Source organism: Felis catus, chromosome E3 (assembly GCF_018350175.1).
Source record: "Felis catus isolate Fca126 chromosome E3, F.catus_Fca126_mat1.0, whole genome shotgun sequence".
Taxonomy (NCBI): domain Eukaryota; kingdom Metazoa; phylum Chordata; class Mammalia; order Carnivora; family Felidae; genus Felis; species Felis catus.
The window spans coordinates 5555008-5571716 of NC_058383.1; the positions used below are offsets into that span (position 1 = coordinate 5555008).

The following is a 16709-nucleotide window of genomic DNA, read 5'->3' on the forward strand; positions in this document are numbered from 1 at the left end:
AGCTCTGTGTTTACCTAGGTGTTTATTGGCTTGCTTTAATCATTGAACAAATATTCCCTGGGGCATCGCCTGTAGGTCCAATGCTGGGCTAGCACCGCAAAAGCTGACATTTAGGATGGACATTTGAGGAGTTTGGAGAACTGGGCTCCCCTGCTGGCAGTCCACAGAGCTCCATCTGATAAGATTCAAATAAGTCCCTCTCATGCACAAACCGGTGCGAGTGCCAGAAAGGCCTGGCCTTTTCCCAACCTTCAGGTCTCTCACTACTATGTTACTTCTGCCTGGAAGGTGCTTTCTCTACCCTTTCTGCAGGACTATGGTCTCTCCTCCCCTGTTGGCTGGACCTTGTCTCTTGGTGGGAAGAGGCCGGCCCCTGGGAGTGCCCAGCACCAGGACAGGGCGCCGTTCCATAGGACACAACTACTCAGGGCCAGGCCCTGTGCCAGCCCCCGGGGGGGGGGGGACTCCCATTGACACAGGCGCAGTGCCTGTCCTCAGGGAGCTTACAGTCACAGGAACAATAAAATATGGCAGCTGGGATAGCAGTCTGTCCAGGGCCAGGGCGAGGCACTAGGAGATGCTAGTCATTTCTCCCGGGGCTGGGAGGGGTTTTCTTAGATGACGTCATCCTTTAGGTGACTCTTGACAGATGACAGAGAGTGTGCCAGGTGGCCAAGAGAGGACAGGAAGGGCACTCTTGGTAAAGGGAACATCTTGAGCTCAGGAGCTGAGTCAGTGAGTGTGAAGGGAGAGCCATCCTATTCTTGTTGGACTGAAATAAAAGCCCAAGTATTCTTGATGGCTGCTAAGATGTATAGGTCAACCTAAGGAGAGAAGAGCCTAAAACGGCTATGCCAAGTAAAAAAGGCAGAAGACAAAACAGGCCTAGTTTTGCTCGTTTTAAAATACTGAAAAAAAATCAGATGGATTCTGAATGCTTTTTATTGTCTTCTTTATACTTCCCTGTATTTTAAAATTTAAAATAATTGTCGGCATTACCTGCTGCCCACGCACTCCTCGGTCTGCAGGGGGCGCACCGGCGGCCACCCTCCCTCTTTCAGGGTGGTGGGCGGGGCCTCTGGGGCCGGTGTGGAACGGACGATTGGCTGGCTGGGCTGTTTGTCACGGCATCCCGCCCCCACCCTACGTCACATGACGCAGCCCATCATGGCGGCAGGAGCGCGGCTGCCCTGGCCCGCGGCTCCGCAGGGCTGCTGCCGTTGCTGCTGTTGAGAGGCGGCGGCGGCGGCACAGACGGGCGGGCGGCAAGGATGGTGTTTCTGTGGCCGGGGCGGCGGGTGCGGACTAGGAGCCGGGCTGAGTTTTGGCCGAAGCGACGTGTGCTCAGGAGCAGCTGGCGCGGGTGCCGCTGAGGCAGGCAGGACCGACTGACGGACGGACCGACGGAAGGAGACCCGAAAGCCGGCCCCGGGGGCCGTGCAGTGGGCGAGATGCCGGGGCCGCCGGCGTTGCTGCTACTGCCGCTGCTCCTGGCCGCCGGCAGTGCCGGGGCCGCGCCACTTCCGCAAACAGGTGCAGGTGAGCGGGCCCGCTGCGGGGACGCGGCTGCGGGAACCCAGGCTGCGGGGCCGCTGCGACGGCGGTGGCAGGGGAGGAGGCGGCGGGCCCCGTCCGGCGACGCCGAGGAATCGGAGGGCCTGCCAGGGCGGGAGGCCCGGGGAAGCAAGCGATTAGGGAGGTTTCTGCCGCAGGGGCGTGGGGTGGGGGAGCGGGCAGCCTCTCCAGGGCCGAAGCGGGGGCGAGGCGATGCGGTTGGGCCCGGGGAGGGCGGCGAGCCGGGCGGCAGCGATCGACCCCTCCCGGCGTAGGCTGCGGTACCTGCTCTGAACCTGTTGCCCGGAGGTCCTCAGCCTACATCCCTTTCTGGCAGTTCTGCTTCCCTTTCAGATGTCACCTGCCTTCTGTGCGTTTCTCACATCTTATATTAAGAACCGTTTCTTAGCCCTAATTTTACTTGAATGCAAATGACTTAATGAACTGTGCGGAGTTTCATTCGCTCCCTGCAACTTGTTCTGAAGTTGTAAATTGATTTTAGACGCTGTGCTTTTTTTCGGATTGAATCTCAAGGAATGAAAAGGAAACAACTCTGTAAATATTTCTATTTTAGGAAGCCAGTGATTAGAGTAGCAGTCTTTGAATAACTATTGACAGAATGGCCCAAGGGTGATTGAAGTTTCTATTTTAGCTACGTCAGTGTGTGGTTTTCTTTTCTTTTTCTTTTTTTCCTCCCCATTTTCTCGACATCCTCTTCAGTTTTGGTTTATTTTCCCAGATAAAACTTTACCCGAGGAAAGCATCCCAAGTTGAGTCATTTTTTTTTTAAAGAAAAAAAAAATCTGGGTTAAGATCTAGTGCTTGTCTTTGAAGTAAGGAGAGACTGAAATTTCATAGATTCATGAAATTTTGGAATTGAAAGAGTCCTTAAAGAAAATTTAGCCTGATATCTTTGTTTCGCAGTTGGAGATACTGAGGCCCTGGGGGGGTCAAATGACCTACCCAAGGTGACACAGCTAAATTGTAGGCGGAGCCACATCTAAAACCCATGTCTGAGATTTCCCTAGTTGTGTGATTTTTCCACTTCCCCACCTTAGGTCTTGTAAGTGTTTCGGAATACTCTTGAGGTTAAGAGTTATTTTAATACGATGTTAACGGGGTACACAATGTGGAAGTTCCCTTCCCCAGTAAAGACAAACACATCCACTATGCAAGTTATAAATAATGTTTCCAGAGCTACACCAAGTTGTCATTGAGTGCCCTTTAGTTGGGTATTAACTGTTATCAGTGTACCACGTAATGTATCGCTAAATTTTTGCCACTGCCTTAGATCAAATATTTGTTAGGTGAATTCTGTTTTCTGATCTGATAGACAAGAAAAGTGAGTGTTATGAGAAGTGTATGCAGCCCAGGTATGAGTCACAGAAAGTGACAAAGTTGTAAAAGACAATACAGAAGAACGTGGATGGTGATATTGAAACTGATGGTGAAATTGAAAATTAGCACCAGAGTAGGATAGTGTGTAAAGAGTATTTATGTGAAAGGGATTCAAGAAGTTTCCAGATGACTTTGCACTTAAATTTTTATATATTTTGAAAAACAGACTCTATGTGGGAACCTATGGGAATGTGTCTCCTTATAAACCTCTTTTAAAAAAAAATTTTTTTTTAAACGTTTATTAATTGAGAGACAGAGAAAGACAGAGCATAAGCATGGGAGGGGCAAAGAGAGAGGGAGACACAGAATCCGAAGCAAGCTCCAGGCTCCGAGCTGTCAGCACAGAGCCCGATGCAGGACTCAAACCCACAAACCACCAGATCATGACCTGAGCTGAAGTCGATGCTTAACCAACTGAGCCACCCAGGTGCCCCTCCTTATAAACCTCTTAACATGATTTTTATTCCGTTCTTTCACTTTCACCTCCATTTTTATGGAGGTACAGATCAGAATATTGGAGGTTTTGGGGGGAGCATTATAAAACAAGACAATCAGGAAAAGTCATCCATAAATAGAAATACCAAATTTTGGCATGAATAAAGCATAAAGAAATATGTGGTGACTTACAGCAGCTTTTGCAGGTTTTCCCTTCGTATTCTGTTGCTCAGAAGGAATACAATTAGACATGTGGCATATGAGTGACAGGTGCCTGGGGTTAAATTCTGTGGAAGAGGTGCTCAGTCACACATAGATTTGTGGGTTTGTGTTTCCATCCAAAAGAGATTATTAATCCTGGTAATGGAGCTGGATTCTTGATGAAGCTGTGTGTGACCAAGAAGAATAAAGAAACCTTTGAGCTGATCCTGATTAAGTGAGCTCACTGGTTAAGAGAGAGGAGCCCGTCTTGAACATATATGTGAGCTAAAAGAGCAGTTAAATGTTGGAAGCGTTGTAACCCTCAGGCCTCTGATTCTGTGGGGACTGCGCTCCACACAGAAGTAGGGCTGGCCATTTCCAAATCCAGGATACATACCTCGCATGTAGTCTTTTGCCTCCTCGGCTTTGTTCTTTCCACTTAAATTCCAAACTGCTTGATAGTGCCTTGGAGAAAGCGTGGCTTATCAAAAATAGGTTGGAAAAAATACTTGAATGTTTTCCTTTGCCAGCCCATTTGCATGGGGGGGAAAGAAATGAGGCAGTTAACTAAAATTCAGCCAAAATGCATCCAAAATTCATTTCTAGGTTTCGGAAGTTGAAAAGGGTATTTACCCATTCAGTCATAATTAAGCTTTGTAAATACGTGGATTGCCTTTGCCTACCAGGCAAGAAGGCTCTTTCTTTCTTTTTTTAAATATATTTAAAAAATTTTTTAATTATTTTTTTTTTATTTTTGAGAAGCAGAGAGAGAGACAGAGAGACAGAGCACAAGTGGGGGAGGGGCAGAGAGAGAGGGAGACACAGAATCCGAAGCAGGCTCCAGGCTCAGAGCTGTCAGCACAGAGCCCGACGTGGGGCTCGAACTCACGAACCGTGTGATCATGACCTGAGCCGAAGTTGGACACTCAACCGACTGAGCCACCCAGGCACCCCTCTTTCTTTCTTTCTTTCTTTCTTTCTTTCTTTCTTTCTTTCTTTTTCTTTCTTTCTTTCTTTCTTTCTTTCTTTCTTTCTTTCTTTCTTTCTTTCTTTCAGTTGGTTGATGTACAGTGTTATATTAGTTTCAGGTGTACAAGAAAAGCATTTTTTGCTTGAACTTTATTTTGGGCCTGTCTTTATTGCTCTGGGAGTCGCTCCTGCCCTCTTTGGGAGCCTTTTCCTGAGAATGTGTATTTCTGCAAGGGCCCTTGCTGGCTGTGTAGACGGAGATCGTGTCCGTCCTCACTGGAAAGCTTACATAAAGGGAGAAAGTCCACTGTTTTCACACACCGTTAAACGACCAGACTAAGGTTACAGTTGAGAAATTCTTTTCTCCGTTCCTAGTGATGAGGTCATTCTTGTCTTAGAAAACACTTATGTACCTTTTGTGAGATTCTCAGTCACATCATAGAAAGAGATAGTATATTTGTATGCATTCCCCTAAGTCCCCTGTTTGTTATTAATACCAGCATAGTGGTTAGACCGGGAAGCCCACTTCTGTTGTCCTGTGGCATTTTAGGTCACAGAGTACAGAGGAAGCTGTTAGCAGTTCCAGATAAAGGAGCTCACGCAAGTCTGTGAAGCCAGTGGGACTCAGCTACTTATTAAACAGCAGCTTGTGAAACCGGGGCTCTCATTCTAGATTAAACAAACAGCCTTGGATCTTGAGAAAGATTCTGCAGTAAAGGAAGTGCTTTCTAAAGTGAATTCTAAGTGTGAGTTTTTGTGTTTATTTCAATGGCACCTGAGAAATAAAAATTAATTTCAACAGGCTTTTCGTGCTGATTATCTCAGGATTTATGGCTGTGAGGCTCGAGATTTCATTTAGGTTGGGAGTGTTGGTATTTGCTCTCAGTTGGTGGTATTTTTGGGGTAACTAAGGATGTTCATTTGCACAGTAATAGGAAGTCTGTCCAACAATTTTGTAGCTGATGAGCATTGAAGTTATCAAATCTCTACAGTTTTGCTGATATCAATGTGCTGACTGTTCATGCAATTGTCTTGAAATTTAGAGAGTCGTTGGGTCTGCTGTGTCAGATAACAGCTGTACATGTAATAAAAAAGATTTGTAACATAAATGAAATGTAATGTAAGGGGTGGCCAGGGTTCTGAAGCAAACAAGTGAGTCCTCAAAAAAGTCCTTATAGATGGACGTATAAAAAGAATCCAACCTTTCAGTCCTGTTGAGAGTGTAAGTCGTGAACCAGTCACAGGAGGAGTGGGTGTTGCGGACAGAACTTGGACTTTGGAGTTAGTCTGGATGGGAGGCCTTCCTTTGCTGCTTCAATAGCATTGAGACCTTGGGCCAGTTACTTGACCTCTCCAAGCTTCTCAAAACTCAACTCAAAAAAAAACTGATGAGGGGCACCTGGGTGCCTCAGTTGGTTGAGCGTCCGACTCTTGATTTTGGCTCAGGTCATGATTGATCCCAGAGTCATGGGATTGAGCCCTGCATCAGGCTTTGCACTGAGTGTGGAGCCTGCTTGAGATTTTTTTCTCTCTCTTTCCATTTCCCTCTGCCCCTTTCCCCAAGTCACGCGTGCGCGCTCTCTGTAAAATAAAATTAAGGGGTGCCTGGGTGGCTCAGTTGGTTAAGCGCCTGACTCCTGATTTCGGCTCAGGTCATGGTCTCATGGTTTGTGAGATTGAGCCCTGTGTTGGGCTCTGTGCTGACAGTGCGGAGCCTGCTTGGGATTCTCTCTCTCTCTCTCTCTCTCTCTCTCTCTCTCTCTCTCTCTCTCTCTCTCCCTCCCCCCCCAAATAAATAAATAAACATTTTTTAAAAATTAAAAAATAAAGGGGCGCCTGGGTGGCGCAGTCGGTTAAGTGTCCGACTTCAGCCAGGTCACGATCTCGCGGTCTGTGAGTTCGAGCCCCGCGTCGGGCTCTGGGCTGATGGCTCAGAGCCTGGAGCCTGTTTCTGATTCTGTGTCTCCCTCTCTCTCTGCCCCTCCCCCGTTCATGCTCTGTCTCTCTCTGTCCCAAAAATAAATAAACGTTGAAAAAAAAAATTAAAAAAATTAAAAAATAAAGGGATGATGATATTTACCTAAAGGGTTTGGGGAGGGTGAGGTCGCATCATGCTGGTGCGCCATGTCGGCCACGTTAGGCGTCTTCATTGCTTCAGATTTCCTTGTAAAATTGGTGGGTTACCGTGGCATCAGCTAATGGTGAGTGGTACGGTTCCAAGAAGGAACTCACAGTGGTAGCTGCTTATGGCATGCCCAGAATTTACTGAATTTAAAAACCTTTGTTACTTAAAATAATTTGCTGTGTGATGGGTGAGGAAGAGATCCTTTACAGAGAAGTCTGACTTATTTAAGATGATCTGGATTAGCCCACTTTTATGTAATAAACCCGTTTTTAAATGTCAAGATAATTAAAGCTCTTGCACGTGAACAGTTTCTGGTTTTAATGTACTTAAAGGAACTGCAGGCAGTGGAGGTTGAGTTGGTCCCAAACAAAATGTATACTCCCACAAAGCGTCCCTGAAGACAGCCCGTGAAGCTGGGCTGTGGTAGAACCACCACAGGGCTGGGACCTTCCCTTAGAAAATGTCATTTGGAGAGATGACTGTGACTGAGTTGCTTCCTCTCTGTCTTTTAAAATCATGTATTTTTGTAGCCTTTTTTTTTTAAGCTTATGTATTTCAAGAGAGAGATAAGACGAGAGAGAGAGAGAGAGAGAGAAGAGAGAGAGAGAGAGAGAGAGAGAGAGAGAGAGAGAGAGAGAGAGAGAGAATCCCAAGCAGGCTCTGCACAGTCAGCATGATTTGAGGCTTGAACTCACAAACCGGGAGATCACAACCTGAGCTGAAGTCAGGTGCTTACCTGACTGAGCCATCCAGGCACCCTGTATTTTTGTAGCCTTCTAGCTGTGTTTTACTCTTCTTAAAAAAGTTTATTTTATTTTTTTAAAGTTTATTAAAGGAATCCGCACCTAACGTGGGGCTCAAGCCCATGACCCTGAGACCCAGAGCTTCACACTCCCTCAACTGAGCCAGCCAAGGTGCCCCTTAAAAGGTTTATTTATTACTCAGGGACGAGGAAGGAAAGATTAGAGGAAAAGTTGTACAAACACTCCTGGTCTAAAACAGATTGCTACATCTAGGGTCTTTTTTAGATTAGATTCTCAACTTTTCTGTAAATCTTCATATGAAGACGCTGTAAGAGAAAGCTGAGGAAATATGGTAAAATCAGTGTGTCACAGCAAAATATTGGAGTGAAGTATTTTTAAATTGTTAACAAGTGACTAATTTGGAACCATGCCTCGGCATTACAGTTATTTGCCACAAAGAACAGGCCTATCAGAAAAATAACCTCAGTATTTTTTTAAAAAGGTGTTTTTTCCCCCAATGGTTAGTATAAGGCAGAGATTCCAAATTTCATTTGACTTTATTGTGATTCAAATGGGAGAAATTAGAATTGTTAACACCAAATGCGCCAGGTGCCCAAAACCACAACATGGGGAGTGCCTCACCTCTCAAGGTCTCCCTGGGCTCATCCTCATCCAGACCAGTGCTCTGTCTGCAGTCCCCCCGACTGCAAAGAGTGACTTTGTACACTTCCACCCTCCTGGGGCTTGGGGCATGGTGGTGACACCTTTTGCTTTTGACAATTTGGCGGATTTTGCATTTTACTGTGTAGTATATGTTTGTGGAAAAGGCTTAAATTACCATCGATTTCAGGTATGCTGAAACCCTGTGCTGTGGTGTGGCTAGGGTAGCCCCTGGCCTGCAGCATCTGACCCCAGTTTGGGAGGCATCCGTCAGGCAAGGTCATGCGCCTGGAGGGGCATCGGCGGTCCCTGCCTGCCCCCACGCTCTGGCTTTCGTAGCACTTTAAGAGCTAAGTTAGTCTGCAAGTTTGCAGTTTGCAAGTTATTCTGTGCAGATTCCTCTCTCCCAGCTCACCATATATATTCTGTCTGCGGTAGGCTGGCTCTTCCTAGCACCTCTGTGTGCTGTCGTCTTTTTCTTTCAGTTCTTTTCACCTCTTGGCAGCCCCAGCGCCCTACCAAGACCTCGCCCAGACCCCAGAGCTTTCTTCCACCAGTGACCTCCCACTAGAAGTGTTTACTTGTGGGACGTGATGTTCCATGGGATGCGGGACGGAAACTTTGGAGCTTCAGCCTTTAGTTTTCGTTTCATGCCTTAAAAATGTTGGCTTACGTGACTTTTAAAGGTACAGAGTATATTGGTACACTAACACGTTTTGTGGTTTGTGAATCAATGCACACGAAGTGGAAGGAATGTGAAGAAACTTCACCGACGGGCTCTGTGATCGGAAAAGGTTTGGGTTGCCTGTGCCGGTCTCCCGTTTGCGTTTAGCAGCTGCCACCTGTTTCTTCAAGTCCCGTCTCTTTACCAGGACCGCAAGGACTGTGTCCTGCATCCTCGGTGTTTCTAGTATCTGCATGATCACAGGCCGTGGACACTCAAAGGTTGTGTGTGAGGTTGGTGAAGGCGGCGCTGGGGAACGAAGCTTGCAGACCAGTACTCCAGAGAGTGTGGGAGCCAGAAGGAGAGCATGTCCGCCTAGAGCCTCTCACGCTCCCGCAAACTTTGCTCTTCATCCGGCCACAGCCCACAGCCCGTTGCCTGGAACGAGGCCATTTATAGTGGCCTTATTTTTAATAATAAACCTTATCTTTTAGAACAATTTTATTTTTTTAGTATATTTTAAGACTTTTTTAAATTTATTTTTGAGAGAGCGCAAGTGGGGGAGGCACAGAGAGAGAGGGAGAAAGGGTCCCAGGGGGCTCTGTGCTGACAGCAGCAAGCCTGATGTGGGGCTCGAACTCCCGAGCCACGGGATCATGATCTCAGCCGAAGTTGGATGCTCAACACACTGAGCCACCCAGGCGCCCCTAGAACAATTTTAGGTTTACAGAAAAGTTGCAAAGATAGTACAAAGAGTTCCTGCATAGGCAGGGTTTTCCCTCTTGGTAACGTCTTACGTCAGTGTGGTACACTTGTCACAGCTAAGGAGCCACTACTAATAATTCATTAGTATCAACTGAAGTCCATACTTTGCTCATGTTTCTGTAGCGTTTCCCTGATGTCCCTTTTCGGTTCGGGATACCACATTCCATTTAATGTCCTGTCTCCTCGGGCTTCTTTGGTATGTTCCCCTGTTTCAGTGATCTTGACAGTTCTTGAGGAGTTTGATGTTTTTCTCGTTGGTTAGACTGGGGTCAGCTGTTTTTGGGAGGAAGACCACAGAGATAAAGTGCCGTTCTAATCACGTCCTGTCAAGGGTACATGCTTTCAGCATGACCGGTCACTTCACCACCTGACTGTGATCACCTGTTGTCAACTTTCTCCACTTTGAAGTTCCTTTTTCTTCCAGTCTCCACATGAGCAGGGGAGAGGCTGGGGCCGGGGAAGAGAGAATCCCAAATAGGCTCTGCGCTATCAGCATGGAGCCTGATGTGGGGCTCAGTCCCATGAACCTCGAGATCACAACCCGAGCCAAAATCAAGAGTTGGACGCTCAACCCGCCGAGCCGATCACTTATTTGATAGAAATCTGTTGGCTTGGGTGACTAGTAAGACTCAAGGAAGGAAGAACAATTTAAATTTTAAAAATTAATGTCAACACCCGAATTCTGAAGAGACTTCTGCTCCTGACCACAGCACACGAATATTGTTCTGAAGAAGCTTCCTGTGAAAAGTAGGTATGCGATAACCACAAAGGAATTTAAACACTGCAGGGCAGAACACAGTCACAGCTCTAAATGGCTTTTTTTTTTTTTTTTTAAATTTCAGTCCCTCTCTGGAAGTCAGTATAAATAATAGCCTCTTTACATTTTATAAATATCTTGTATAAATAATGAGTAAAAACTGCGAGCTGGAAGCCTGACAGTCAGATGCCAGTGTTGTGAGCCGAGAGCCTCGTGGTGTAAACATGCCAGCCCTGGACTGCCCAGGGTTCCTCCCGCCCGAGCTCAGATTAGCAAGGAAATGAAGCGAGAGCAGGCGTAACGCAGGGACATTCCTGATTCCCCAGGTGAGACGTGCACACGGCAGTGTGAGCGCCCCGGATTCATGACCTATTCAGTAACTCACAGGGCCGTTTCTTTCCAGGATAATGTCATGTCATTAACGTCTTGCTTTCAAAAAGTTTATTTTTCTAAGCTGGCTTATTTTAGAATAGCCTGGGATTTGTAGCCTATTTCATATCTTCCCACAAGTACTTTTTTTTAAGCCCGTTGATATATTTTTGTATGTTTGCTGTGGATGTATTGGCATGTACAGAATAGTCTTATGATGAGCTAAAGAAAGTACACTGTTTAATCTCTGAAACTGCTACATTGTAATGATTGTATAATGGGTGCAGTTTGATTAAGAACATACTAGGCTCACATACTAGTACGGATAATTCAGGACTTGTTTTTGGCAACATGTATATGCCTTGGATGGGAGAAAAGAATTCAGTTACAGACATCTACCATAGTGATTTTTTTTTTTTTAAGTTTATTTATTTTGAGAGAGAGCAGGGTAGGGCAGAGGGAGAGAGAGAATCCCAAGCAGGCTCCATGCTCAGCCTGGAGCCCAACATGGGGCTCGATCTCATGAACTGTGAGATAGTGACCTGAGCTGAAATCAAGAGCCGGATGCTTAACCGACTGGGCCGCCCAGGCGCCCCCGCCATAGTGATTTTTGGGAGGGAAGCTGCTGTTATCCCATAGTGAAAACACTATTCTTTAATTTTTTAAAGTCTCATGGTTTTTTTCCTTCTTGAGGCCCATGTTTAAAGTCCATCCCGAAAACGGCCTTTTCTCTTGCTTGCTCTAGTGCATGGGAGACTTGGGTTTGACATGATAACATTGCAACCTTTAATTATAGGAAGTAAATCTCTAAGGCATCTTGGACTTAGAAGGTAGAGGAGGATGAGTTGTGCAATCATTTTGCACATTTACAATTGCTACTTTAACCAGTGAGCAATTGTAAAAGTTTGTAGTTTCAGCTTTTTATTGCAAAACCAGTCTTGTGGTCTATTGGTTGCCTCTCAGATAAGCCACTAAGTTTGAAGTATTTTTCATGTTGCAGTTTCTTCCCCAAATCCCCGGTAAATTCAGCCTGTGTTCCTTTCACAAGGAAAAAAAAAAATGCCTCTTCCTGGTTCCACCTGGCAGTGTGCCTATGTAGGATGGTTCTGTGTCAGCAGCAACGGTTACTTTCCAAGGATGCAGCCTGCCCGTCACAGCGCAGAACCCCACTTGACTCTGACTTCAGACTATTATTAAAACGCAACACCAGGACACTGATTGCTAGTGAGACACTGAAAAACAACAAACTTAACCAAAATAGTCCCCCGGGACTGCTGCATCAGAAGCCTGCTGCCTGGGTACGGTCCCGAAACCTGTAATTGAACTTCATTTTCTTTAAGAAAAGTACAGTTAACTTTAATAAAAGATCTGATTTCCAGTATTAACCATACAGGCACTTGGTAGACTCATACAATTTTAGAATGATCAATCCTCATACAGAGAATTTTAAAGCTGACCAGCCACTTTACAGGTGAAGGCGCTGAGGCTCAGGGCTATTCGTGTGGTGACTTCAGTCCCAGCAGCCACTCAGTGACAGACCTAATCCTGATGAGGGACCCTACCCGCCAGACCACCCTGTTCACCAAGTGCTCTGCTTTGTACCCTTGGAACACTGCTTTGTGTGGTGTGCACGCAGAGACTATTTCCGATCGTTTCTCCTCTGGATGTCCGTTTCTGTTCGCTGTCTGAAAATGCGGAGATGAAACTTAACCATAGTTGTCATATAGAAGATCCTTGAACTACTGAAGATAATTCCTTATTGAAAATTAGGAAACTCAAGTTCTGACTTGTATATAATGAGGCTCAGTATCCACATTCATATTTAACTTTTTAAAAAACAATTTGTAAGAATAACAATTTAGTTTCCACCTATGAAATGAAGTTGTACTGTTTAATTAAAGGTGATAAAAATATTTTTGGCTTAAAAAGATTTTTGTTTAAAAAATTTTTTTTAACGTTTATTTATTTTTGAGACAGAGAATGAATGGGGAGGGTCAGAGAGAGTGGGAGACACAGAATCCAAACCAGGCTCCAGGCTCTGAGCTGTCAGCACAGACCCCGATGTGGGGCTCGAACTCATGGACCATGAGATCATGACCTGAGCCGAAGTCGGACGCTTAACCGACTGAGCCACCCGGGTGCCCCTAAGTTTATTTAAATTCATTCTCCCTCTGTCCCTCTCCCCCACTTGTGGTCTCTAAATACATACATACATACAGAAGGAAAGAGAGAAAGTAAGAGAAAGAAAGACACATTGCCTAAGTAAGAATACAATTCAATCATATTAGCAAGAATTTCACTGAGACCATAGATAGGAAGCTAGAAAGTTTCTGAGACCATAGACTCTATATCAGAGTCCTATAGGAAAACTTAAAGAAAAAGGTAGACGTGTTTTTCTAGGGTGTTTAGGGTTCTCTCCTGTCCGTAGATTTCTATCGTGCAGAAATTGTATTGGCTGAGTGCTGTGAATCCAGTATTGCCATTGACTACCTGTGCATTTCTACAGATTTCAGAGGGAAGGCCTATGGAAAGACACAATGTTCTTTCCCCTGGATATTAGTGGTACGCTGAAGTGACCACTTATGGGGGAAGAAGCCCTGGGCAGCTGGCCTTGAGTTTCTACTTGTGGAACCAGATGCTGCCTGTTCCTGAGCTGCCTTCCTGGACTGCAGAAAGATCCTGATTCAGTGCTGTTACAGACATCTGAGCACTGTGGATTGCTCCACGACCAAACTGTGCCATCAACTTAGTTAAGATTGTAGTTCATAAAATATCATCCCTGCCATTTTTTCCCTGGGGATAGGAGCACTGTCGTCTGACAGAGTTCTGTAAACCTGACATTGCTTTGGCCGGGCTGTTACCATGTTAGATTAGCTCTTCTGTGGTAGTCTCCGTCCTAGTTAGTGTTTTTAAAATTGGAATGGAATTGGGGCACCTGGGTGGCTCAGTCGGTTGGGCGACCGACTTCGGCTCAGGTCACGATCTCGCGGTCCGTGAGTTCGAGCCCCGCGTCGGGCTCTGTGCTGACAGCTCAGAGCCTGGAGCCTGTTTCAGATTCTGTGTCTTCCTCTCTCTCTGACCTTCCCCCATTCATGCTCTGTCTCTCTCTGTCTCTAAAATGAATAAACGTTAAAAAAAAAAATTAAAAAAAAAATTGGAATGGAATGAATCTTTGATAACCATCTGATGGAATAGGCAAAGAGAAACAGCAATGTCACATAAAATGATCATGTTCACAGGTATTCAGTCAGCACTTAAATTATGTAACCTTTCTGCAAGTACGAGAGAACGGTTGGGTTGGCTGACCTTGAAAATCATCTTCGAACAAAAAGAACACTTCACTGTCTGTGATTAGGACACAGCACGATATGTTTTTCTAGGCTGTTGATATTCTGGCTTCAGGGTCTTTGTGGAATTTCTGATTCATCAACTAGATCAATGCAGTCTTTACTGTTCTGTGTGATTGAGTGTATTTAGCGCTATGCTTTGTTTTCTCCTTTTAGTATTAGATTACATTAGGGAGGTTCTAGATTATTTAATGTTATTATAAATAGACGTAGTGTTATACTAGGAGGCAAGGAAAATATTTAGTGACTCAAGATTCTGTGCAAGGAAACCTTTATGATAGATGGGTTTGTCATTTTGAGGTGTTAAGCAGAAATACGTGATCTGCGGTGATCGTCTGAATTTTTCCCCCCAAGTGGTATGATGATGATTCGTTTTCCTAGGTCTCCAGGATGTGAAGCTACTTGTCAGAATACTGGAAAAGGTCCATTTATTGGTCCTACCCTTACAGAAAAAAGGGGGAAAAAAAAAAAGCCAAAACTATATGTTTAGAAGTGGACTTTGTGTCAGGACCAGTTTGGAAGATGGCTGGTCCTTAGCTTCCCTGAGTTGTACTGAGCTCCCTGTGTCTAGTCAGCCCAGTGGCCAGCGGTTTTCATTGTTAAGTAGCCGCTAAAATCTCTCCTGTGAATTTCCAGAGGCCAGAGGGTAGAGAAAAGAGAAAACAGCACAGTGACATACACATGTGGCACTTGCTTCCCGGTCCTGGGACCCAGGGAGGAAGGCAGCATGTGCTGCCCAAGATGGGTCCCCTGCCAGTGGGGATGCTGTTCCTAAATTAGTAAACGTACAGTGTTATGGGCCACGTTGAGCCCTGGTTCAAACCCAGCCCACCTCCAGTCCCTCGGAAGGTGATGGTGTTTGGAGGTAAAGTCTTTAAAGAAGTGAATAGGTTAAAACGAGGCCATTAGCTCCTTAGTTGCTAATCCAGGACAACTGGTGTCCTCATAAGAGGAGGAAATTTGAACACAGGCAGAGGTACCAAGGGTGCACAAACAGACCACGTGAAGGCACAGAGAAGGCAGCTGTCATCTGCAGGCCAAGGAGAAGGGCCTCAAAAGAGACCAACCCTGCCACATCTTGATCTTCGACTTGCAGCCTCCAGAACCGTGAGACCGTGGATTTCTGTTGTTTAAATCGCCGGGGGTGCGGTGGCTTGTAATGGTGGCCTGGGCACATGAATACACAGTGTTGAGACTAAAGCAAATTTTTTAAAAATATTTTTATTTATTTTTGAAGGGGAGAGAGAGAGAGAGAGAGAGAGAGCGCGCGCGCGAGAGCATGAGCGGGGGAGGGGCAGAGAGAGAGGGAGACACAGAATCCAAAGCAGGCTCCAGGCTCAGAGCTGTCAGCACAGAGCCCGACGTGGGGCTCGAACTCACGGACTGTGAGATTGTGACCTGAGCCAAAGTCTGACGCTCAACTGACTGACCCACCCAGGCGCCCCAAAAGCAAATTTAGTGTCCTATCTTAGAAGGCATCTGTCAGGATTCCTTTTTTTTTTTTTTTTTTTCCTTTTCCTCCTTCTCTCACCAGTTTGGGAGTGGAGCCCTGCTCATGCACTGGGCTCCCCCCCCCCACCCCCCCCACCGCCAGGCCAGCACCTCCCGGGGGCTCCTGTGGAGGGAGGAGAGGGCACCTTTCAATTCCTGTCTTGCTGGCAGAGTGACTCTGCTCGGACAGCTTCCAGCAAAATGAACTGTGTGGAGGGCACAGGTGTGAATAAATACTCGTTATCACAGGAGAATGTAAGTAGGGGGAAATCCACTTTTTGAGAAAACTTACTCCTTAAAGAAAATAGTTATATACTCCTAAACATGAGTTGCAAAACGGGTAAATAAAGCATGTGGGAGTTCTCTTTGACCTGGGCAGTAAGTGGTAAACTATTAATAGTGGGAAGGGTCAGAACCACCCCAACACGGTGTCGGTGTCAGTTGGAGTGTGACTAGTAATGGGAGGAAAATCTTTGCCAGATAAGAGCATAAAATTATCGAAGGAATGCTGCTTTTATAATCTTCCTTGTTTGACCCTGAAAGCATGTTTCTTCTGGTAACCAGTAGATGAATTGTGGATTTCTCTCTCCGTCTTCCCTCCTTTTCTCCGGCCCCTCAGTTGCCATCTTGCTGACTCCACCCCCTCCCCCTTCTGACTGAGTGCCAGGCTCTCTGTCCTGGGCCCTGGAGTCCTTGCTGGAGTGTCCAGTCCTGGTCACTGACCCCGTTTAGCTTGCAGTCTCGCGGGGAGGACGTTTGGGCATTTAAAATACACAGTGTGATAAACCCTGCGGTGGACCGAACAGCGTGCTGGGGGGTCCAGAGGCGGGCACTCTAACCCGTGGGGCCTTGGGGCGGTTTCCAAGTTGAGATCTGAGTGGTGATGATGAACCAGTGGAGGGAGGCTGTCCGTGCTGTCAGTGCGGGAGCTTCCTGGTCCGGGAGAATGTGAATTTGCAGACTCCAAAGGGGCAGAGGGCCTGCCTGGAAGGACTGGGAGAGGCTCATGGCAGATGAAACAAGGTGCAGGGAGGGAGTTAGAGGTGATGAGAGCCCAGTGTGGAGGGCAGGTGGTCGCCGACCATGAGTGATATTGGGGTCTGTTAAGGAGTTTGGACGGCAGGCTAAAGAAAACTGGGAAAACCCAGTACAAAATTCAAGAATGTAAAGGGATATAAGGGCGCCTCCTCGTCCCCCAGCCACCCGGTTTCCTTCCCTGTTGGTGACCACT

General features: G+C 46.2%; 1 protein-coding gene across 2 annotated transcripts in view; it reads left to right on the top strand.

The window, feature by feature from the left end:
- Positions 1-1139: 1139 nt before the first annotated feature.
- Positions 1140-16709, top strand: part of LMTK2 (lemur tyrosine kinase 2) — an 81825-nt gene continuing 66255 nt past the window's right edge. The window contains exon 1 of one of the 2 annotated variants that reach the window (XM_006941919.5): positions 1140-1533. In XM_006941919.5, coding sequence (XP_006941981.2) covers positions 1452-1533 — 82 coding nt within the window. In that variant the 5' untranslated portion in view covers positions 1140-1451. Of the gene's footprint in view, positions 1540-16709 lie in introns of both variants that reach the window. The other variant, XM_006941918.5, reaches the window with a different exon arrangement.